Source organism: Protopterus annectens, chromosome 1.part1 (genome assembly GCF_019279795.1).
Source record: "Protopterus annectens isolate FY-2018-M chromosome 1.part1, PAN1.0, whole genome shotgun sequence".
NCBI classification, from domain to species: Eukaryota; Metazoa; Chordata; order Ceratodontiformes; family Protopteridae; genus Protopterus; species Protopterus annectens.
In genome coordinates this window covers 291,689,498-291,715,389 of record NC_056726.1, presented here as the reverse complement: position 1 = coordinate 291,715,389, position 25,892 = coordinate 291,689,498, and the positions used below count along the sequence as shown (strand labels likewise).

The following is a 25,892-nucleotide window of genomic DNA, read 5'->3' as shown; positions in this document are numbered from 1 at the left end:
CCAAGGTGGTGTCTACTGTGGCCTTAAATCAGTCCATTCATTTGCCTACTTTTTTCCCTAATCCACAAAACAAAGGGGGACGAATACTGCACTCTCTGGATGTGCACAGACAACTTAGATTCTATTTGGACAGGACTAAACCTCTCAGAAAATCTTAACAGTTGCTAGTTGGCTTTACTGTAGGGGCAGAGGGGAAGGCCATTTCAAAGCAAACCATTTCCAAATGGATAGCCCATTGCATTCATTTCTGCTACAAGCACCATGGAAAACCTACCTTACAAGGGGATAAGATCACATTCCACCAGGGCTGCATCTACCTCTGCAGTTTTTCTCAGAAGAGTCCCTACCAGGGACATCCTAGAAGCTGCTACCTGGAGCTCTGTACATACCTTCACCAAGCATTACCACATGCCTATGTTTTCTAAATCCAGAGCTGGATTTGCCACTGCAGTTTTGCAGGGCTTTAATAGCTTGCCGTAATGCTCTTTTAACTTCCTCCTCCCTTCCTTAGCTTTGGGAATCAACCCAAATGTGATGACTGCAACATTGAAACATGAAGAACATAGTACAGTTGTGTACACTTACCATAAATGTAGATGTTTGAGTGTATTCACTGTTGCAGTCCTGGTTACCCTCCCTCCAGCCCCATGACTTCTCTTGGCTCTACCTTTCCTTCTTGTTGGTATATTTATTTTTTTCTTGTGTATTTGTTTTTTGATGGGGGTTTACCTTGCCATATAATTGCTTCCTATTGTGGGGGCACCTGACATCTGGGGCAAGAAAAACTGATGTAATGGCGTCGGCTGCATGTTTTATACCCCTGACGACCTGACGTCATGGAAGAAGCTACAGCATCCAGCGCAGAAATCCAAAGACTCTGATATTCAGGCTGGCTGAGGGCTATCTGCCGGCAGATAAACCTAATGTGATGACTGCAACAGTGAATACACTCGAACATCTACATTTATGGTAAGTGTACAGAACTGTACTTTTTGAGGCATTGAAGTTCATGCACTGTAAATTACTTTTCTTGGTGACCATTTCTTCTGTTCATATGATTTTGGAGCTTCAAGCCTTTATGTACATATGTATTTCAACAAGGTAGGGTGTCATCCGTATGCAATCCCACTTATGTTTTCCAGTTTATCTCCAGTATTTTTGGTAGGTGTCACACTTTCAAAAGTGTTTTTGGAGTAGATTCTCAGTCAAGTCAGTTAACCTCACAGTTTTGTTTGCTGGGGTGATGACCAGCAATGAAAAGGCCCTGCACATCCTGGGTATAAGCTGACAGCCTAGGTTTTGCCGAAGTCTGGTGAAGGGGATTAGGAAGACAAACCATTTGTTTGTTTCCTTTCCTCCAGGGAAAGGAGGATTTGCTGTTGTCAAGCTGACACTTTACAGATAGGTTGTCCTCCACACTGCTGTTTGCTATCAGTCTATACTTAAAAGCTCACTTCACAAGATGAGTGATTTCCTCCACTGCTTTCTTCAGGAATGTCTGCATTGTGGATGTCTTTTTCTGAGTTGTGAATGAGATGGGTTGCATCTGGAAAGGTAATATAAGACTCGACTGTGTACTTTTACATTAGTTTTTTTCCTTGCTGCCTACCTACCAGAAACCCTCTTATGATCCTTTTGCCTATTCACTCCCTCCAGAGCAGCAGCCACTCACAGAGGGGTGTATATTAGATTATCGAACTTTTAAAAGTTTGAATACCATATGGTCAACACCATATGTTCGAACTCATAAAAGTTTGAAAATCAAAAACCTACCTGAAAGGTTAAGCGGGGGGGGCAAGACCCCCTGCACACCCCCGCTGTTTAAATATACCAACTCCGAGATTGCACTACAGTGCAGACTATGGAAAACTTCCATTTCCACACTGTACGGAGATCTCCATTGAAACGTTCGAACATTTACATGTTTGATCATATGGTGTCGACCATATGACGTTTGAACATGTAAATGTTCGATAACGTAATATAGACCCCCACAGAGGTATCTTCCAAGTAGATATCAAGGGCTTCTTTTTTATTTTAATTTTTTCGCTGTAAGCCATAACCTCTGCCCTAGTGGCTAACATGCACATACAGAGGCTTGCAAACCTTCCAGTAGAAGCTGTCCACATCCCCCGAAGGCTATTGCACAAACATGGCTTTGCAAAGCCAAGCACATGTCTTCAGCTTGAGTGCTGCATGCTGTACAACTCTTTTCTCAGTAGTTGTGGGTATTATACCAGATTGACTTCTGTCTTTCATGCTGATTGAGATGATGCCAGCTGTTCCTCCCTGCCTTCTCTGTCTGGCTCATCCAGCACCCAAGTCTGTTCAAACATTGGTCACACAGTGGGTTGTAGTCAAGATTTTATTCCATCTGTGGCATCTAGTCAGGCATCTTTTACATGTTTGATAATGTTTCTTTCCACTTTTGCAGGACCGCACTCATTAGTTACATGAGAATGAACTGATGGGGTCTGGAGATGCCAATGCTTTTGTTCATAGGTTCATACTAGGCTTTCTGCCCTGGGGCATTTATAAGCCTAGCCCGATTGTGTTTGGCTTACGCCACCCCTTGATTTGAGTATACTGTGCCCTTTTTAAAGTTTAGTTTACTGTGCCTCTGTCTAATAGTGACATGGAAGTAATCCCCGGGACAAACCTACGATCCCCCATCCACTCATCAAGATTCTTCTTGAAGAGAGTCAGTGAGGTGCTCTGCCTAACATGAATTGGAATTCTATTCCAGAGCGAAGGGAGCCTCTGGGTTATGAATCTGTCCCTCCAGCATGTTCTATTTATTTCTGTGCTGAGGTTCAAGTCCCTCGAGCGCGTGGTTCTAAGGGATTTAGATTTACTGAGGTGGAGCATGTCCATTAATTCTGGGTTGGACATAGCTTTATATGTCAGGCATAGATCGCCTCAAGTAGGCGGTATGCAACTGAGTAGAGCTGGAGTTTTTAACCGAGCAGCATATGGCATCTGTTTGAGTCCCTTGATCCTCCTGGTGAGGTACTTTTGGGGTCTTTCTAATTGCTGCAGGTGTCGGGTAAGGTACATCCCAAAGGGGGCATTGTATTCTATGATGGGCCTGATGAGGGATGAATAAAGGGGCATGATTACCTCTCTTGATCTAGATGTGAATCCTTTCATGATGATGTGGGCTATGTAGAAGGTCTTTCTAACCACTTTGGCAATGTGGTTGTCAAAGGAGAGATTGCTATCAACTTGGGTCCCCAGATCCCTAATTACTTTCTCTGTACTTAATGGGTTACCACCTATGTGGTAATTTGTAGGCACATTGTTTTTGCCAAAGGGTATGACTATACAATTTTTGGCATTTAGCTTTAGAGCATGGCTCTGGCACCAGTTATCCATCTCTGCGAGACCTTTTTGAAGGATGTTTGTGTCAGCTGGAGAGTCGATTATGGCACCCAGTTTGCAGTCATCTGCAAACTTGGTGAGCCATAGTCCTCCCACGTTGGCCTGTACCTCAGAAAAGTAAATACCGAACAAGAGTGGTCCCAGGACAGAACCTTGTGGGATGCCACTTGTGACCGGTTTCGAGTCTGACATGGCTCCAGCAACTCTGACTCTGTGGGTTCTGTCTTTGAGCCAGTTTGCGACCCATCATGTGACATAGGGGTTTATATTTAGGCTGGATAGCTTATCTATGATGCCCGAGTGGGGTATTGTGTCAAATGCCTTTGCGAGGTCCAGATAGGCTGTGTGGACTACCTTCCCTTCATCTATGGCCTTGGTGACTGTTTCGAAGAAGTCGACCAGGTTCAAAAGGCAGGATCTGCCCTTGACAAAGCCAAATTGGGTAGGATCTAGTGTCTGTAGGTCCCCAATGTCTTTGTTTATGAGTTCCATGATGATCCTCTCCATAGCCTTGCATACTAGGCTAGTCAGGCTTATGGGGCGATAGTTTCCAGGGTCCGCAGAGGCGCCACCTTTGCGGAGTGGGACCACTGTTGCTGTACGCCATTCTTTGGGCACATATCCTGTAGTGAAGCTGAGATTTGGAGTTCATGTAGGACGCAACCCAGGATGCCATCTGGTCCCATGGAAGCAGTGTTTTTTGTTTTGGAGAGGGCGGCCTTCACCTGAGCATCAGAGATGTTTGGGAGGCTGCACTCAGCCGGGATACTTGCTCTTTTGGGGGGGGGGGGGGGGTGGAGAAGTTTGCACTGAACCTGTCTGCCAGGATATTGGCGATGTCTGTGGGTTCAGTGTATTTTTTGTCGTTTAGAATCAACACAGAACAAGTCTGGGAGTTGCATCCCAGGTTCCTAACATAACTGAAAAAAGCCTTATGATTGTCTTTAGTGTCCTGTGCAATTTTTCTCTCGAAGCTGGCCTTGGAGGATTTTATGAGGGATCGTAATTTTTTGCTAGTACTGATCAGAGATGCCTTCCCTTTTAGGGATTTTGCTCTATCATTTAGTAGCTTCCTCCTTCTGTTGTACAGTTTATTTATGGCTGGGGTCCACCAGACTGGACGCCTGCCTTTGGATGATTGGGTCTTGATTTTGTTTGGGAAAGCATGATCCATGCATTCCTGGAGATGTCCGTAGAATGCGTTTATATAGGATTCTGCAGTTTGGGCCGTAGTTTCCACTGGCCCTGGGGCCTTGAAGGATTGCACTTCAGTTTTGAGAAGTGTGAAGTTCGCTTTTGAGAAGTTTTTCACTGTGGTTTTTTGGGCTGGGGGTGGGGTCGGGATGTGGATATCCAGTGAAATTAATTTATGGTCTGATCTTACCAATGAGGGATATACTTCTGGTATGGAGCATAGAGTCCCTATGTTGGTAATGATCAGGTCTAGTATGTTTTCCCCTCTTGTGGGAGCAGTGACTAGTTGTTCCATAGCATTTGAGTTTATAAATTCCAGGAACCTTTGGGCTAAGGTGCTGGGGCTTGAGTAATGCTCCCAGTCTATGTTTGGGTAGCTGAAGTCGCCCAATATAATGATGTTCGGAGAGATCTTAGTGTTCTCCAATGTTTTCAGGAAAGCCAAGTGGGATTCCTGACTTTGAGTGGGTGGTCTGTAGGATGCTATAAACTGAAAAGCAGTCTTGCCCACTGTCAGTTGCACATGGATGGTCTCCGATACTTCGTGCACTGCCACTAACCTGGAGGTGTGGATATCCTTGATAAATATGAAAACTCCCCCTCCTTTTGTGGTTCGGTCCGGGTTTTGGGGCCGAAAAGCATGATATGAGGTATAACCTGGTAGTGCTGGGGTGCTCTCTGGAGCCTTGAACCAGGTTTCTGTCACTGCACAGATATCGATGTTCTCCATACTGAGGAGAGCTTAGAGTGCGTGCATCTTGAGGTTAAGACTTCTGGCGTTTAGCAGCATTACCCTTAGTTTCTTGTTCCTTGTGCTGTCTATGGAGGTGGGTTTATCTTTTGAGCCTTGCCTAAAAAAGGCACTATGGCGGTGGCAAGAGCCTTTGCCAATATCCGAAAGCCCAGGGGTGACAGGTGCAAGCCGTCCCTAGCGAAGCAACGTGGCTTGTCAAGCATGTCATCCCAGGCTGACAGACACTGGATCCCCTTTGAATGACACCAAAATTTTAGCCAATTGTTAAAATCGATCATTTTGTCTTTATACTGTGGCATCATTCTAGGTGAGGGTAAGATGCTGCTCAAGGTCAGGGTCATACCGGCCTGGGCTACATGATCAGAGAGCTCCTCTGTCTCTTTTCATGTAGTCGAGGGAGGTACGTCTCAGGTCATTCACGCCAGCATGTACAATGACTGAGTCATATTTGTATTTGCTTTGGAGTGACCTGAGTGCTTGCGTTATGTGGCGGATCCTAGCGCCCAACAGGCAGCTCACTGTGACCTTCTCTTTATTCAGCCTGGTGAGCGGGATGTCAGTGTGTCTGACAATAGAGTCACCTATTACAAGGGTATCACGTGTGTTATTCAGCCTTAAGGGCTGTGACTGCTTGGCACACTGACTTTGTGTGCTATGTGTTGTACGTGTTTTGTTTTGGGGTAGCGTTTGCTTGGATGTCTGCTTTGGAGGTCTCTGTTGCTTAGGTAGATTTTTATTTAGAGCCTCTGAGTATGTTTTTGTGTTTTTATGTGTTTGGTTCGCTGTTGTTGTGGGACTATGTGATACTGGAATTGTGTTGTGTGAGGTTACCTTCTCCTCCTGACTGGTTACACCAGTTTTGAGATGAGAGCGCTCAGCCTCCAGTTTGTTTATATGGTTGCATCTCTCACATATATTTGAACCTGTTTGGAGGAGTAGAGGTTTGTCCATGTACATGAGACAGTTGTAACATTGCCTCAAAATTCCCAGATTCACCAGCTGGACTGGAGAGGAAACCATTGACTGACCTTTGGACATGCTAGAGTAATATAGGGAACTGAATTAAAATGGACCAATAGGGGACAAGGTAATCGTAGAGAGTATAAGAGTAAGTAGTGCTTATGGTTTATTAGTGCTAACTTGTAAGATTACTTATTTGTACCAGTGAGGGGCCTTAGAATGAGAATATGGTGTTTAATTTGAGAGAGAGAGCAGTTCTAAGGGAAAAAGTGAAGAGCAGACTTTGTGGAGCCAGGAATAGTTTAAACCCAATTAGGCGGTGCTGCCCGATGTTGCGCTATGCAAGCGCACAAAAGAGGGTTTTAAGAGAGGGAGATCAAGGAGTTTGGAATTGACCCAAAAATGGCCAATAAAACTACAGTTTCAAGGCAGTAACCACTCCCACAGGGGCAGGCAGGCTGCTCAATGTTTATCACTGCCACTGATGAACATAGAGACTTCCCTTTAGCCCAAGCAAACAATGGCCTCCAAGAAACTTACAAACAGTTCAGAACAGCAAATCTGTAACTGAACTTTTTTAAATCTCAGAAAAGTGGGAAAAAAGCAAGATTTTTTATTTTTAAGGAAAGCAGAGGTTCACAAGTATCAGCAAGTTAGAACAGTGCAGTAAATGACCCCACACTTGAGTGCTAGGCCAGAGACAGATAAAATGCAAGTTTTAAGAAAAAAACGATTTTAAAAATAAGTGCAGGCAGGAAATTAAATAATCAGCTCTAGGTTGTGTTCTAAATACAGTTACCAACACAGAAATCAAGTTTAACAAGCCAGAAAATGCTCAAAAGTAGGCGGCAATGCAGAAAAACTTAACAAATAATCTGAAGCAAAATACTTAAAATCTCAAAAGTGGCTCCTTTCTTCTCTCAGAGTTTTCTCCTCTTGGTGGGTGCTTCACCAACAGCCAACAAGTCCAAAAAGACGCTAAAACCACGAGGCAATCTGGTTTTAAGAGAGAGAGATCAAGGAGTTTGGAATTGACCCAAAATGGCCAATAAAACTACAGTTTCAAGGCAGTAACCACTCCCACAGGGGCAGGCAGGCTGCTCAATGTTTATCACTGCCACTGATGAACACAGAGACTTCCCTTTAGCCCAAGCAAACAATGGCCTCCAAGAAACTTACAAACAGTTCAGAACAGCAAATCTGTAACTGAACTTTTTTAAATCTCAGAAAAGTGGGAAAAAAGCAAGATTTTTTTTGTAGCTGGCTCTTTATGTCCACTTCACTTCACTTCACTATGCACTTTAGTGTGTATGCAAGGGCATCTGGGAAGATAGAATTTTAGAGAAAAAAAGTGTAAATTTTTGATTGGTAGAGAAGATATGTACCCAACCTAGTACTCTTCAATAAAGGTTCTGTCCCAGATCAACTAATATGGTAAGAGGGTTTCTGTTATTTTAGTCAGATTCACATACAACTAATTTTTGGATACTCTTAACTACATGCATCTTTACTAAACTCATCTGAGAACAATGTGTGTGTTACTTTCTAGTCTCTGGCAAGCAGCTTTAAACTATCCCTGGCTAAAGCACCCCCACTGAAGAAGGTTGTGCAGAATGACACATACACAGCTCCGGCTCCGGCTCTGGTTCCAGCCACCACTGCCAGATTGAAAACTTTGACAAATCTTTCAAGAACTCTCATGTCCAAACAGGAGGATGCGTCTCAACAGCCAGCACCAGCAGAGGTAGGCAACAAAGGCCATCACTAATTTTATGATTTGTATCTTGCTAAAAATTAGTGTATTATGTGTATGAAGAAACAGTATGATTGTCAGTGTAAAAATGCTATTGGATTGCAGTCGGTGTCTGCTCATGTTTTAGTCAAATTTTTTTGCCCACCAATCCCTCCCTTGTATGCCTACCATATGGCTTAATGGTGCAACTCATTCCATTTGTTACATTGTAGGTGAGTGTTAGTTACACTATGGCAGCATGAATAGTGTTCATCCATGCAGAGCAACCATTTGATATTCCGTGACTTGTTAGTGGGAGTCCTGGAATAGCGAGACTAAATGAGAGAAAATATGGATCAAGTATACCAGGTCCAAGGCTGATTATGTTCAGAGTATTCCCTTATCTCAAAGGTATGTAGATTGCAGAGATATCGCATATACATATGTAATGGGCGACAGTGTGTAAGGTCGATAGCTGCATATGGTCGACTAGGCAGTTGAGCAATAGGTGTGCAAGATTGCACAAATTCAGGGTTTGTGAAATATGCCCTTACCTCATTTTTGTGCAGTCTTGGAGTTAGTATATAATTAACAGGGGGTATGGGGGCCTTGCTCCCTGCAAAAAAATTGATGTTTTTGTTTGTTTTTTTGAACGTTAGAGATTTTGTAAACACTGAGGCTGTTTCTTAGTCGTGTGTAGAACTGTGTTGGTTAAGTTGTGTTTGACCTTTTGCAGTCAGTACTATTGCAGTTGGCAGGCGTTTTAGATTATATGTGGTATGTATATATTTAAGTTAAGAGGTACAGGGTGCCTCAACGTTAAAGCAAAGCTGTGATGTTTGACATTTTTACCTCTGTAGTTTTATGTTTTTGTAATTCCTGGGCTTTTGAGTCCTGGAAGTACAGTAGGGAGCCTCCATACAACCACTGGGGAATTTTGTGATGTGCCCTAAAGTCTGTACTTGGATGTCATGTGAGGGTTCTGAGGAGGGCATGAAATTGGTGCAGCATGGGGCCACCACCCACTTCCACCTGTGATATAACCCAGCAGGCAGCCCTACCATAAAGTTAGCAAGGCAAGTCAATTAACAGACTTATCCAAAGGAAGGTGCCGGCTGAACAAATAAGCAAAAACAAAGCACCAGTTCCACAACGAAAAGGCTCAAAATAAAGTAGAGGTTTAATAGGGCTTGTAAACACACCACAGTAGTCCACAGTACACAGAAAGTACGCAGTGTAAAATCACATCAAACGTTTCGTCAAACCTTCTTCAGATAATACAAACACATAAAGCCACTTGTCAGTTACTTAAATACAATTGAATGTAATTGAATCAACGCCTACAACCAATAGATTAGGTAGGTTAATTAATTACATAGTGGTAAATATAAAACTAAAACTGAAAGTGTGCCATACACAATACTAAAATGTAACATTAAAAAGTCCTATCTACTTAGTTGATAAGCAATATATGTTGTTAAATTTAATAAATGCTTGTTTGAACATCATCACAATTAAAACCTTACCTAAAATTTTATAAAATGAACGAGTTATTAAGTAAACAATACTACACTCTACTGGCCAAATTTGATATTGCAACTTCCAATATTTAAAAGGAATAAATAGGAATAAAAAAGGAATAAAAAATGTTGTAATGTAATTTATAAACTTTTTTAAAAAATACTTCTAAAATAAAACTGTTATAATTTAGCTGCCCTTAATTTTAAAACAGGTGCTAAAGAAAACATGTCATTAATCCCAGGATATTTATTTGATTCCAAAGTAATCTGCCAAAATAATTCTCTGTATTCCAATAATGTTTCCCACATTCCACCTCTCGGGTCAATGGGTACTACTTCAACAACAAAAAATTCAAAGCTAGAACCTTTACAAATTAATGTGTGTTTGTACAGAGAATTATTGGCACATGATGTTCTGATATCATATATATGTTCGTAAATCCTTTGTTTAATTCTTCTTTCGCTTTTACCCACATAAAAGGCGTTACAGTTCTTACACAAAGCGATGTAAATAATCCCTTTTGTGTTACAGTTAACAAAGGATTTACACACCAAAGTTTTGTTTCTTGCTACTAAATGGCAGCTATTACCTGTTTTTAAATATGTACAATACCTACAGGCACCACATTTAAAAACCCCAGCTTTTTTCTTCCTTTTATCAGTGATTCCTCTACAACTCGTCTCTATAATTCCTTTTATGTTGTTACCTTTCTTATAAATAAATTTGATGTCATGTTCAAAAATATGACCAAGGTCCGAGACCTGAGAAAAGTTGATCCATTCCTTTTCAAAGATTTTCTTCACTATACTAGATTGACCATCATAAGTGGTAATGAGACCCGAAACGAAACCGTCTTTAGGGTCACCACCTGAATGTGTTCCCACTACAACTTCTGACTTACCAAGTATTGGTGCAAATCTATTTTTTCTCCCCTCCAGGACTTCATTCTTAATGTCCTCAAATAATACTTTTGGGTAGCCTCTTTGTGTGAACATCTTGTACAAGTTTTCACATTCCCTCCTGAAAATTTCATCATCTGAAGTCATTCTACATATTCGGACTAATTGTCCTTTCAGTACACTTTTTTTCTGATGAAACGGGTGGGAACTAGAAAAATGCAAATAAGTGTTTGAAAATGTCTCCTTTCTATGTACCTTAGAAACAAATAGGTCATCAGCCTTGGTAATGTTGACGTCCAAGTAACATACCTCTCTAGCATCAAATTTCCTTGTGAATTGGAGAAAATGTGTTGTCCCATTAATGTATTCCACAAATATGTCAAAATCATCCTTTGTACCTTTCCAGAAAAAACATAAATCATCCAAGAATCTACAATACAAAGTCCACTTGTCAATAAACCTTGGAATCAAAATGTACTTATTCTCCCAGTATGCCATAATAATGTTTGCATAATGAGGTGCTAATGAGACCCCATGGCAACTCCCTTAGTCTGCCTGTAGTATTCACCTTCAAAGAATAAAAAATTGTACTTTAGGACAACTTCCATAAGGACTAAAATAGTAGTAAAATCACTTTGGGAAATGTTCTTTAAAGGTAGTAACATTTCTTCAAACCACGTTAAACCAGTTTCATGTGGGATACTTGTAAATAAATCTATAACATCCAATGTACCAAATCCTGTTGTATCTTTGTACATAGAGGTTTCTATTTTTCTAAGAAAATCCCATGAGTCTTTTAAAATATTCTTGTTCTCATTTACCAAATGCTTTATCTTCACATCAATATACTTAGCAAGAGGTGCAGTAATAGATCCCTCAGAGGAGACAATAGCTCTAAGAGGTGGGTCATTTAAATCTTTATGCACCTTCGGAATCCCAAAGATGCACGGTATTTTAGGTTTTGTTACAGTCAAAAAATTAAAGGTTTTTTGATCAATAGATCCCTCTAGTAGTAGGTCCTGCAATATTCCCCTGTAACACAAAAGGGATTATTTACATCGCTTTGTGTAAGAACTGTAACGCCTTTTATGTGGGTAAAAGCGAAAGAAGAATTAAACAAAGGATTTACGAACATATATATGATATCAGAACATCATGTGCCAATAATTCTCTGTACAAACACACATTAATTTGTAAAGGTTCTAGCTTTGAATTTTTTGTTGTTGAAGTAGTACCCATTGACCCGAGAGGTGGAATGTGGGAAACATTATTGGAATACAGAGAATTATTTTGGCAGATTACTTTGGAATCAAATAAATATCCTGGGATTAATGACATGTTTTCTTTAGCACCTGTTTTAAAATTAAGGGCAGCTAAATTATAACAGTTTTATTTTAGAAGTATTTTTTAATAAAGTTTATAAATTACATTACAACATTTTTTATTCCTTTTTTATTCCTATTTATTCCTTTTAAATATTGGAAGTTGCAATATCAAATTTGGCCAGTAGAGTGTAGTATTGTTTACTTAATAACTTGTTAATTTTATAAAATTTTATGTAAGGTTTTAATTGTGATGATGTTCAAACAAGCATTTATTAAATTTAACAACATATATTGCTTATCAACTAAGTAGATAGGACTTTTTAATGTTACATTTTAGTATTGTGTATGGCACACTTTCAGTTTTAGTTTTATATTTACCACTATGTAATTAATTAACCTACCTAATCTATTGGTTGTAGGCGTTGATTCAATTACATTCAATTGTATTTAAGTAACTGACAAGTGGCTTTATGTGTTTGTATTATCTGAAGAAGGTTTGACGAAACGTTTGATGTGATTTTACACTGCGTACTTTCTGTGTACTGTGGACTACTGTGGTGTGTTTACAAGCCCTATTAAACCTCTACTTTATTTTGAGCCTTTTCGTTGTGGAACTGGTGCTTTGTTTTTGCTCAATTAACAGACTTATTGAATATTGATTGTTTCAAATCCATGTCATTAGGAAGGCAAAACATAGTTCATTCAAGGCTTTCTAACATTTGAATAAATCATTTGTATCAATGTTAAAACAAGTTCGTATAATTCTTTAATGTGTCTGATTCTATGTTAAAAGAGGAGTGGTCATGTACATGAATCTGAATCCAGTTAAGTCAGCTGTGATGATACAGATGCTTCGGATAGGGCATCCATGTCTGGAATTTTTAAGAAAGTATGCTTGATTTGCTTATGACAGTCTCCTTGAGGATGTTGAGGCGCAGGTGTTAGACACTTCTGTATCATGTTATCTGTTCCTCAACAGCAGAATTACTGAAATCCTGGAACCGGAAGGGAAGGGCTGAGCCTTTTTTATAAGAAATGTTATTCTTCAGACATGTCTCCAGAGTCAAACAACTTCCCTGTAGTAGATGTCATAAATCTAGTAATATTTATAGGTCTTGCACAAAATAAAAGTAAGCTTCTAGTTTCTTTGAATGTTTTGGCTTGATTTTACTGTTATATCTGTAAACATAGGTATATTTCCAATTTAAATAGGTTAAAACTTTTCTGAATTAAGGCAATAATGAAATGTTCTCATTCTTTGGTTACTGTTTGTCATTATTTTGAGTCTTTGTGTGATATTGTAGTAGCTAGTGCTAAACTATATCATGCAAGGGATATTTTTGTTTCCATTTCTGTTTGTAACCTTGCTATTTGGATACTTTGGGTTGAGTGTATTGTCTGTAAAGCAGAGTCTTTGGTTTCTTTGTTGCACGTTATAAAGCAGTTATTGTTTTGTTTCTTAATGCATTGGTTTCTAACTGTATACCGATAGTTTGCTGAATAAATCTTTATTTCCTGATTCATCCATGATAGTTAAAATCATCAGAGAAATGGAACATTTTACTCAGTTATTGAATTTATATTTTGTATAGTTTCTAGAGTAAATCATCATGGACTTTTGATTAATAAGAAGTTAGCTTTTCCAAAATGTTGGTTTTTGTTTAGTATATACTTTTCATGTGTATGATGTAGCTGCCTTAAGTGATCCATTGTGTTAGTACTTGGCTAAGCTTTGGTCTGTGTATGTGTGTGCTAGACGATTTATTCTTTTCATAAATTCAAAGTTCTCCATTAAATCAAGTTATGCAAAGCATGGACTTCATTTTTTGCTTGTTCGTAAGTCCATTGTATGGTCATGCCGGGCCCTGGTTTTGCTAGCTGGTAAGTGCATTGTGTCATATTTTATAACATTCTTTGCTGAAAACATTTTATGTCTTCACTTACGCTATCTCTTCTAAATCGGTTACCAGTTCTGTCCACGATCATTTTATGGTAGATTTCATTTCAGTACTTGTGATTAATTTAAGCAATGTTTACTGATCCTCAGAATATTAATTATTTGCTAACTAACTCAATAACTGTAGTAATTTGATTTATATCAGACTTGCTGCAAACTATTGCTTGAGGGGTTAATTTTAAGTATTTTCACTTTTGCTAAGGAGTGTGTAAGTCATCTACTGGTTGTAATAGTTTCTTTTTATATGATATTTTGAAACCGTTAACTAGCTTGATTTCCTAACACTCCGTTAGCTGTAGAATTTTACTAAAGTAATTTTCTACCATCCAGATAAAGTACCACCTGCCCTGATTTTATGAGTTACTGTTACAGTGGCTGTTCTCAAGGAAGAAGGTATTGTTTGGAGTATGCGTACTTCCATAATAGTAGATTGCCATGATGAAGCACTGTAACATTAAAGCCACCTTAATTTTATCCCCAGCTTAGAGAGAGATTTATACTTGCTTTCTACAATAATAATAATGGACTTGCAAGTTATGTTTTAGTTTTAGATACTGAGAATCATCAATTTAACTGACTTACCCTGTTAATTTTATGCTGTAACTTTTCTTCACTGTACATGTGATACAGTTACCAAACAACTAATGCAGAGATGGATATTCTGAGTAGATAAGTGGACATGATTGCCAAAATATTTCTCAAAAAATTTTTAGAGGAGCTTAGATTTAAATTGTTTACAGTATGTGCTTTATTGCTGAATGTCAGGATATTAGCTATATATGTTGAATCATTTAGAGTCTGCCTGATTATTTATTACCTTTACGTGGAGCTTTCATTCACATAAATGTTTGAGATGTATCTATGCTATATTTTCATAAATATTATAGTAGTTATGTCAGATTTTATTTTACAGAGTGCTGCACACAGACTGCTGATCTAGTGCTGTCTTTTCCAACTGGTCTCAATTTGTGCGTTATCTGATTTGATGCCGGCCATTTCAGAATCTTCAGGCTAAGAGCTCTGTCTCTTCTAACTACCTCTGTGCAGATCTCATTTACCTCCATCTTATTAGGATCATGGTCAGCAGAACTCAACCATTTTGTATCCGTATTTGGGATATCTTTTTTTTCCTCTACCCTTGCAGAAATATCTTTAGATTCAGGTTAAATGTAGTGTTTAGGATATTTGTAGTTGTGGTAGGTTTTGCTACTCTGTAGTGTTTTTTTTTCTTTGCAACAGGAACATAACAGTAGTCCTTAATTTTGTAAGTATCACTACTAGCATTACAAAATTCTACTCCTGATTATTACTTGGTTAAATAATGTTTTCATTGACTCATAGATAGTCCAAGGCCACTGAGTCTTAAGTCCATTCACACCTTGCCATTACCCCTCCTTAAGCCATACCTCCCTTCTCCTGGAGGATTACATCAGTCAGTCCTGTAGTAAATTTGTGGATAGCCATCCAGTCAGTTTGTTTTAAGAAATCTAGAGAATCACACTGCATAACATGTAGGGAAGTTTATTCCAGAGGTTTGGGAAAACCTGAGTTTATAAACCTGTCCCACTACCATGTTATGTTTATGTCTTGATGAAGATTTAGTAGTTGGTGGAGATATTGGATTTGTGATGAAACCGGAGGTCCAGGGCAATCCAGTTTCTAATGGTGCTGTAAGTGACACTGAAATCTCCCCTTAAAAGTCTGTTAGACACTGAATAAAGGGATAGAGCTTCCAAACTCTTTTGGTAGCTCAGGGACTTTAAGCTTGTGATCTTTTTGGTTAGGAACTTTTGTGAAGTTTGTAATTGTTTTGATAATTTTAGTGAAGTGTATCCCAAAATGGATGTGGTACTTTACAATTTTGAATTTAATATATTTCCTTAATCCACTGAAGATTATTTCTGTGTCACTCACATGCTCTTTTTTGGTGATTTAATTATGTTCCAATTTTTGTATTGTACTTTTTGGCAGATATGTTTAGCTTTCAACACTAATGTGTCTTTCTCATTTACAGGTTGTGTTTAGTAATATTATACTAACCAATGTCTATCTGTTTACTTTGCCCACCCATCCTTTGCTGGAGTTTAACATTTTTTAACAGACAGCATTAAGAATTAACATTAAACAGCTCTGTATAACATTCAACACAAAACAATCAGATTGCACTATTAAGAAATCAAATCAAAAAGACAAAAAACATTATGTCTCAGTAGTATTCATAACAAAAATGTGTTATTATTTCCATTTATTCATTGTATTTATAAGCTAATGATCCAGTTTTCCCTGAGAATGTATGAATCTGTAGTATGAGCCACTTAGGTGAATGCCCTACTGTCCTAAGTAAAAGATTGAACTTTGTTCTTCTTACTTGTAAATTTTGTGTAGTGTCCCTTGTTCTTAATTCAGGAGCCATATAGCTCCAGAAGGACCAATTCTGTAACATCATCTTTCTTGCTCTGAGGTTCTTATCTTGAATTTCTATCTCTTTATCTCATTATTTTTTTCCAAAACTTCAAGTCTGAGGGAAATTTTTCTGATGTTCTTCATGTTTCACTGTTGCAGTCATCACACTTGGGTTATCTGCCTGCAGGTAGCCCTCAGTCGGCTCGAATACCAGAGTCTTGGGATTTCTGTGTCGGATGCTGTTGCCTCTTCCATGACGTCAGGTCCTCAGGGGTATAAAACATGCAGCCGATGCCATTACATCAATTTTTCTTGCTGAGAAGGAGCCCGAAGCAGAAGCAGTTTGCAAGTGCCGATCGGCCGCTACCTGAAGTTTTAGTTTTTCAAGTTTCAGACTTGAAGTCCTCTAAAGATAAGTACCCCATTGGGGATTCTTTTTTCTTGCTCTAACTGATGTCAGAAAAAATTAACAATTGTCTTGCCTGTGGAAAGCAAATACCTCAGAGATTTTAATTCTTAATGCGTCCTGTTTAGGCCCAGACCCACGACATCCCTAGCTGTCGGTTTTGTTTAACACCCGAACCATTCGTCGTCGGGCTATTTTTGTAACTAAATTCTTTCATTCTCGTTCTCCGTATTCCGAAATTGCTTTGGTAAGCCATCCGACTACCGATCTTCTAAAAAAGCACAAAGACAGAGACAGACCGCATAGGTCACAAATTGCCGACGATGCTTATGTTAAGCTTGTCGCCAGTCCGCTGGTACTCAGTGAGGTGCCTTTGCAGCCCCTGATGCCCGCTTCTACAGATTTGCAGCCTCTGCTGAGACCCATTTGGAGTCCAGTATGCCACGAGATGCTTCTTCGACTGTGGAACTTGCGGATGTCTCTACCTTGGATGGGTCCAGAGCTGCTGTGCAGGCACCGGCTGCTGAGGGTGTATTCCAACCTACCGATATTCATATTAAACCGACAACTTCATTTTCTACTAAAACAACTGAGTTTCTCAGGCCAAGAGTTCACACTACGCCTAGAAAACAGACATCCAAAACGCATGCTCATCCTCCCATGCCACAAAAGCAAATGCTTAGAATGGCTGAAGACCTTATTACTCTAATTAGGGGAAGCCAGCCTTCCCCTGCCAAAAGACAAATAATTGAATTTCCTTCTGATTCTACAGACCAGGGGTCTGATGACTCTGACCCTTCTGATTACCAGGACATACCCTTATCTACCTATGAGGATTCAGATGCAGAGGAATCCATTCCCTCTGCCTCCCCTCCAGAGGATTTCTCTTTTGGTGAAATCTTGCATACCTTAAGAGAGCATTTCCGCTGGGAACGCCAGGACTATCCTCAGTCCAAAAAGAGACTCAGGGAATTTTTAGATTTGCCTCAGCACAGGCCTCTAGCTATACCCCCTGTCCTGGATATTGTAAATGATGTCTTCTTGAAGTCAAGTCTTACTTGTGACACCTTACCACCAGCTCCTAGATAACTTGACAGGTACTACAGAGTACTTGATTCTCATAAATTTCTATTTAAGAATCCTACTGCGGATCCAGAGACCATTTCCCAGGGACCTAAAGGCGTTAAGGCTGCTACAGCCAAAAACCCTACCCCTTCAGACAGGGATTCTAGAGCTTTAGACAGATTGGGTAAGAAGGTATATACCTCTGCAACTCTTGCCATCAGGGCTTTGAATTGCCAGTTTCACATGTTGAAATACCAGCAACATATTATGGAACTAATTAAACAAAAAAATGGTGTTGCTTCCAGATTGTGCAGAAAATAAAGATTTACGAGAGTTAATGCATTCTGCAAAGTTAGTAAACATACTTTGCAATGTGGGTTTGATGCCTTAGAAGCATCTTGCAGGGCTGCTGTCACTGGGTCTGTACTGAGAAGGCATGCTTGGCTAAAAGAACAAGTCTTGTCTGACCATGTCAAAGCAAAATTACGAGATGCTCCATTAAATCAGGAGCGTTTGTTTGGCACAAAAGCAGAAGTTGTTTTTAAAAAGATGGAAGAAAAAGCTAAATCTATGCAAACAGTCAAAGGTTTCTTACAGGTGCAGCCACCTAGATTCAGTAGGCATTGGCCTTCAAAAAACTTGTCCTTTCCAGTCCCTCTCAGGCCTTCTCATTTCAAACCCAGGGGAAATAGACCACCAAGACTACAGTCTCAGGGTATGCAGAGATCTAAACAATGGCGTGTTTCCACCTCAAAACCAGGGAGTGGTAAGCCACCCCCTTATGGAAAATGTTAATAATGACTTTCCAGTTATCCTTCCCAGCCATGCCCAAGTACTTGCGCCCCTAGGAGGAAATCTCGCCCTTCATGCAAAAAACTGGATGCCCATTACTCCGGACAGATGTGTTCTAAACTTTGTATCCCAGGGATACAGATTCTACTTCCACTCACTGCCAACACCAAGCGGGTTGCCAGACCTTCCTCCAAGCTAGTGGGCAGAGGCTCTAAAGCAAGTATTTTCCCTTCTCCATATCAGGGCTATTCAACCTATTCCATTAGAACAAAGGGGGCAGAGATTCTACTCCAGACTGTTCCTGGTGCCCAGAAAAGAGAGCTCTTGGCTACCCTATCCTGGATCTATCAATTCTCAACACCTTTCTGATGGTCCCAAAATTCAAAATGCTTACACTGCAACATCTTCTTCCTATGCTAGCCAAGGATGTCTAGTTAGTCACCCTAGACTTATGCTGAAAAATGGGAAAGATATTGTTCTTGGAGTCAGTCTCAAGGAAGGGACACAGCTGTTCCAAACTTACCTCAAATCATTGATTACCTAGCAGAGCTGCTCCACAGAGGCGTATCCTTCTCATCCATTAAGATTCATGCCTCTGCCATCTCAGCTCATTATAATACTCAGACTCCTCTTTTTTTTTCACCCTCTCATCAAGCAGTTCCTGAGAGAGCTCCCACCCCGGCCTGGGACCTTAACTTTCTACTGGAAAAGCTCACACTTCCCCCTTTTGAACCTGCTGCTTCAGCAGAGTTAAAATTCCTCTCTTGGAAAACAGCCTTACTTCTAGCTACTACTTCAGCAAGAAGAGTGTCTGAGTTACAGGCAGTAATGGTGGTGGAGCCCTTCATTATTTTCCATGCTTACAGGGTTTCCCTCAGGACTAACCCTTCCTTTATGCCCAAGGTGGTCTCCAGTTTGGCTTTAAACCAATTCATCCATTTGCCAACCTTTTTCCCTAATCCTCAGAGTAGAGGGGAAATGATCCTGCACTCCTTGGACGTGCACAGACAGCTCAGGTTCTACCTTGACAGGACTAAGCCTTTCAGAAAGTCTGACCAGTTACTAGTCAGCTTTGCTACAGGGGCAGAGGGCAAGGCCATTTCGAAGCAAACTATTTCCAAATGGATAGCACACTGCATCCATTTCAGCTACAAGCACCATGGAAAACCTACCCCTCTGGGGATCAGAACTCATTCCACTCGAGGTACTTCACCCTCTACAGCATTTCTCAGGGGGGTCCCCACCAGGACATCCTGGAAGCTGCAACCTGGAGTTTTGTACACGCCTTCACCAAGCATTACCACTTACCTGTTTTTTCTAAATCCAGAGCTTGATTTGCTACAGCAGTCTTACAAGGCCTGCTAGTCAGCCCCAACACTTCTTGACTGCATCCACCCTTCCTCAGCTTTGGGAATCAACCCAAGTGTGATGACTGCAGGAGTGAAACACAAAGAACATAGTACAGTTGTGTACACTTACCATAAATATAGATGTTTGAGTGTATTCACTGTTGCAGTCCTGGTTTCCCTCCCTCCAGCCCCCTGGCTTTCTCTGTCTTTTTTTTCTATCCTCTTTATGGCCATCTTTTATGGCAGGGGTATTTACTTTTTACTGGAGGTGTTCCACACCATGTAATAGCTTCCTATTTTGGGGGCTCCTGACATCTAGGGTAAGAAAAACTGATGTAATGACATCGGCTGCATGTTTTATACCCCTGATGACCTGACATCATGGAAGAGGAGACAGCATCCAATGCAGAAATCCCAAGACTCTGGTATTCAGGCCGACTGAGGGCTACCTGCAGGCAGATAAGCCAAGTGTGATGACTGCAACAGTGAATACACTCGAACATCTACATTTATGGTAAGAGTACACAGCTGTACTTTTCCACTTTTGTGTTCCAACCTCTTTTGTAGCCAACATTAATAAATCAAGGAGAAACCCCCATTACCTGTTTTTCCAAGTCTTTTGCTCTTAAATAAATTGGATAACATTCCATTGTAAAGTGATCCAAGTTGAGGGCAATCCAATGCATTACTGTTGCAGTTCCTGCTTAAATTCACCCAGTTTTCAGCAGCCACAGAATACATATTTACAGCCACCTTCTGACCCGGATCTCCAACATTTATTGTTGCATGCCCCATACATCTACAGTAGTGTCTGTGACATACAGAAATGTTTAAGTAAACATTGCCACCCAAAAAATGTGCAGTTCCTTGATTCTTTTACTTAGCTTGGCGCTTTAATCACCATTTTCCATTCTTCTTTTGAAAATTGGAATTGCAGGTCCATTTCCTACAGCAGTCTATATTTAGGAACCTCTGTCTGGTTCATTACTGTTTTGTAGGCCTTGCTTATCAGACATTTATTATTGAGGACTCTCCCTCTTACATCCATGACCTATTTAATTGCTTCAGGTTTTTCTTTTGCACTAACTTATTTCAGTTTACCTGTCATTCATTTAAGGGTGTTTTACCATTACCTAACTCTGGTTCGTATTTCTGCCCGAACTGTCCAAAGTCATGAAAACTTCTATCCCAACATAGGTCATTCCAGTACATCAGCTTAGGAGTTGCAGTTTCTCTTCTTACAACCTCACCCTTCCAAGTATTTTAAGTGTTCTATAGGTAATATTTCTTCTTACTAGGCTGAGTCTGTGTGTTTACTTAAAAGCTGCTGTTACCTCCCTCAGTAAGAAGTCCCTTCTTCCAAACAGCTTGACAGGTGTTTGTATTTGAAAACAAAATCCCTAGAGTGTAACTCAGTCTAGAGTCCCTACTCCTCCCTCTGTAGCTAAAAGTTGTAAGACTTCTCATGATATTATAGGCTTACCTCCTTCATTTTAAGAGGTAGTGACATTTTCTTTAACATAGTGAAAAACAAGTATGAAGAGATTATGCATATGTAGCAGTTAGTATACAAGTAAATAATCCGTGAAAGCAGGTGCAAGAAGAAAGCCTTGATTCTTTGTGGGAACTCTTTAACAGAATATTCTTCCATCTTTGCAAAAACTTTTAATTATTTGGATTATTCTGGTAAGTCAGTTCAGCACTTTAAAGGACAACCGCACCCTCAGACTCAAAAAACATATTAATTTCATCATGGTTTGATGTTTCCTACATTTTAACAGCACTCTGGGACTATTTAGAGCTTTTTAAATATTTTTAGATGCAATTTCTGACTCTGACCACATGGGGGCTGGCATTTTGAAAAATTTCAGACTGTTTACTCTTCCTCTAAGTATCCCAGAATGCATTGTTTGTCTCCAAAAAATTGCATCAGATCTGCCACGTTTTCCCTTAAGCTGCTGTCACTTCACTTACTTAACAGGCAGTCACTGCAGTCTTAAAGTCCCCTACTTTTGGTTAAAATGTTATCCTTTTTCAGTGACTACTTCAAACACAAGCCGTGCAAATGCTACAGAACAGAACTGAAAAGTGCATTTTATTGCTCTTTCTTCTTAGAAATGCTAACTTGCTTTCTTTTGTGAAGGCTGAAATCTAGTTATTCAAAGCATCTCCCCTCCCACTTCACACCTACCTTCCCTAGCTGTCAAAGAGCTAAGGGTAATTTGACCCATTATCTGCATGTGATTGACAGCTCACAGCAGGTGACCAGAGTAATGTACTGTTTTCTTCTCAGCCTTTCCCTCATTACAGTGGGAGACATTTTTTGCTGCACTCCTGTCAAATTTAAAACCAAGCTACATAGCACTGGCAGTAATCACTGTTTTGCAAAGCATCAAAACTCCCACTTATTTTTCCTTCCTGTTTGGTTAAATAGCTAACAAATTATACACTATAAACATGAAATATTTCACAGAATTGCATGACAGCACCCACATTCTTTAAATTATAATTTAAAAAATTACGGCAGTGCATACCACTTGTAATCTGTTGTAGTGTTTAATTGTGCCAGACATCTGTTTATGTAAAAACATGCAATTAATGTCTACGCATGGTCATTGCAAATTAATGCTCTTAGATTTTCTAGCTGTTACTGTGCTTCTGTGTGTACTTTGTCACATCGGTAGGGCTATTCAGAAAAGTGAGATTATAGTCTGACATTTTTGCTGGACTATCACAGTTCCAGCAACGAGCAATTTTGTTTTCCAACCACAGCTACAATTACAATCTAAATCAACTACATATACTCCATCATATCATGGTTGACTCAGAATTACACCGGTTAGTATGCATGGTCTTACTACATATTTTGCTTTAATTACAGTATGTCCATTTACAAATAAGTATGCGCTGTATCCATTTCTCTATAAATATGCCCCGTATACATTAAGACTGCAGCGTAATGATGATCAGACACCTGTGAAACAGTTCTGATCTTAAGGAACCTTACAAATCTACAGTAATCAAATACCAGTTAATTTGCCAAAATGTACCAGAAGTCAACTGATCCATCGTAAATGACATCCAGATAAGCTGGCTTTTGGTTTACAATGTGCAAATGTGGCAATTATCACAGCACTATTGTGAAAAGCCTCTGTACCTCGTCAAGGTAGCCAGCATCACAGAGGTCCACTCACGCCACAACAATACTTGCATCTGCAGCCTGATCCACTCATGTCACCACTTTCATTACACCCCTGCATCTAAACAGGCTTCCAGATATATGCGCCACTTGACCAGCAAATCACTCTACATATCTACATTTATTCACAAAGGACCAGTCCGTACTAGACACTGTATAAGCTCCAGCTGCAAAAAAATAAAAAGGAATCATACACAACTCCATACCGCTCCAGCATTCACACAACCCCTACTGGAAATCCGGACTAATACAAAACATTCCAGACATTCCCCAACATTAGTGGTCTCTTGATCTACATCTACACAGCATGACAGATCTTGCACAAGAACTTATGCCAATTGATCATTGACCTTTGTTTCATTAATTCTAACAGCACACATACATGTCACTCTATTTCAGAAAGATTTATTACCACTGCACAATACCAGTACGTATATTATCTAATTATTAGTACTTGTCCAGAGCCCCAAGTGCTCAACAGCAGGAACACCATGTACCCCAAAAAATTGCCAACTTGCATGCTTAGCTACTCGTTCCCAAATGACAGACAAGCAGAAGAAACAGGTTTGGATTTACAAGTGTTCCATCAACCGGACCAAGTAGTTAAAAAAAATTATAATGTAAATATTACTGAATGCACTGACAAGTCCCTTACACTGCACTACGCAGAAATGAACGTCTGTCACATATACTCACCGTTACACTTGGCCATGTGAAATACTTTTCTGCGAAGGGAATGCAGTGTGTGACACTCCCAGGACTTCATACAAATTGATGTAGAGAACACTCACTGCTGTCAAACAATACACTGACAATACATGCTGTAGTAATGAGTAATGTTGAAAAGGGTGCTTGCATAGCGATATAATGGCCTATGCCTTACTTTACTGCCCTCTCCCTCAGTGCTACTCCATACGTGGCTGCCATTTCGAAAACTTCACTATTTGATGACAGGATTGTTATTCCATTGTACATGGCACATGGCAAGGGCAGAATGTGCAGGACTGTAATCATACCATTCAGAGTTCAACCAAAAAGATACATTCACAGCACTGTACATTTACAGTGACTTCATGTAATAGGCAGTCCATACACTGGCATTAATACAATTGTACATTACATAGCTTATCGATTCCATCCATTACCAACTCAAGAACCAGTCATCCATCACACACACCACTTGCATGTCCTCTACCACTACCACAAACCTTACCTTAGGCCTTGCTCTTATCCTCTTACCTGGCAACTACACACAGTTTAGACAACTGTAATGCCTGCATCCTAACCATTCCTCTGAAGTGTCTGATTGGTTACATGCTCGCAAACACAGTCACCTACCCTTAATTAAGGACCAGGATGTATGGACATGTTCTTCTACACGATGTGCCACCACCTGTGGAGGAGACACCCACTGCATGTCTGATCAACCCATCACTGTCCCTCTTTATCGGCAGTTTGGACAGAATAGTTTTGTAAAATCTTAAGCATAAGTGTCATTCTCTGCCATGTTGCATTATTTCACATGTGGTTCCCTATCTTTGCCGACGTATGGACACTACTCCAATGTTTCCGTCCTATGTGCCTCTGCATTTTGTGTAGCTCTATGAACATGCACTGTAAAAGTGATGTCCACACACACCAGCCCTAGTAACAGAAGCACCAGTAGGAGCCAGGCCTACAGATGGCATAGTCCGTCCACTGCCACCCACAGGAGCAAGTGCACACTCACAGAGGGGGGAGGGTGTGAAGGAATACTGCAACATGGAATACATGGACATCGATGTTTGTTAATATTTCACACAACTTTGATGTCCTCCGATTCCACTGTTGTACTATTCCACATGGGTGACTTCCGCAGCTCACCATGAAGGCTATCTGGTCGGGTAGACGTTTCCTTAGGAAACCATGGTGGACAGCCCGGGCAAATCCTGCTCTGGCCATTGTGATTTTGTCCAGCTTGCATTTTTTACATAAAGTCTGCACTAAGGAACTGTACTAAGGAACAACTAGCTACTTCACTGATAGCATTGGGGTCACGTACTTTAAGTCTCCTGAAGAGGCAGTCACTCTTCTGTAGTGAGCTGCAATACTTCCATGCAATGTGTTTCCATGGTACAGGTAGCAAAATGTAATTACCTTGGAGAAAAGAGGCTGAAATGTTCAGTATGACTACTACTTTCCACACAGCCCTGGGGTGCAAAGAGACAAAATCCTGAACTGATTTACATCTGGTGTTACGGGCATAAAACCACATCAGTCTGTGAACATCCAGAGTATGGATAACTATCCCTATCACTCCACTCACTCACTCACTCACTCACTCCACTCACTCCACTCACTCCACTCACTCACCCTCACTCACTTCACTCACTCACCCTCACTGACTTCACTCACTCACCCTCACTCACTCACTCCACTCACTCACTCCACTCACTCACTTCACTCACCCTCACTGACTTCACTCACTCACCCTCACTGACTTCACTCACTCACCCTCACTGACTTCACTCACTCACCCTCACTGACTTCACTCACTCACCCTCACTCACTTCACTCACTCACCCTCACTCACTTCACTCACTCACCCTCACTCACTCACTCACCCTCACTCACTTCACTCACTCACCCTCACTCACTTCACTCACTCACCCTCACTCACTTCACTCACTCACCCTCACTCACTTCACTCACTCACCCTCACTCACTTCACTCACTCACTTCACTCACTCACCCTCACTCACTTCACTCACTCACCCTCACTCACTTCACTCACTCACCCTCACTCACTTCACTCACTCACCCTCACTCACTTCACTCACTCACCCTCACTCACTCACTTCACTCACTCACCCTCACTCACTTCACTCACTCACCCTCACTCACTTCACTCACTCACCCTCACTCACTTCACTCACTCACCCTCACTCACTTCACTCACTCACCCTCAGTCACTCA

At 40.5% G+C, this 25,892-nt stretch overlaps 1 protein-coding gene across 2 annotated transcripts in view; it reads left to right on the top strand.

Moving 5' to 3' along the window:
- Positions 1-25,892, top strand: part of POLDIP3 (DNA polymerase delta interacting protein 3) — a 1,331,876-nt gene that overhangs the window by 548,827 nt on the left and 757,157 nt on the right. For both annotated transcript variants that reach the window (XM_044074576.1, XM_044074567.1), the window contains exon 5: positions 7,839-8,033. In XM_044074576.1, the coding sequence (XP_043930511.1) occupies positions 7,839-8,033 (195 nt within the window). The remainder of the gene's footprint in view (positions 1-7,838; positions 8,034-25,892) is intronic.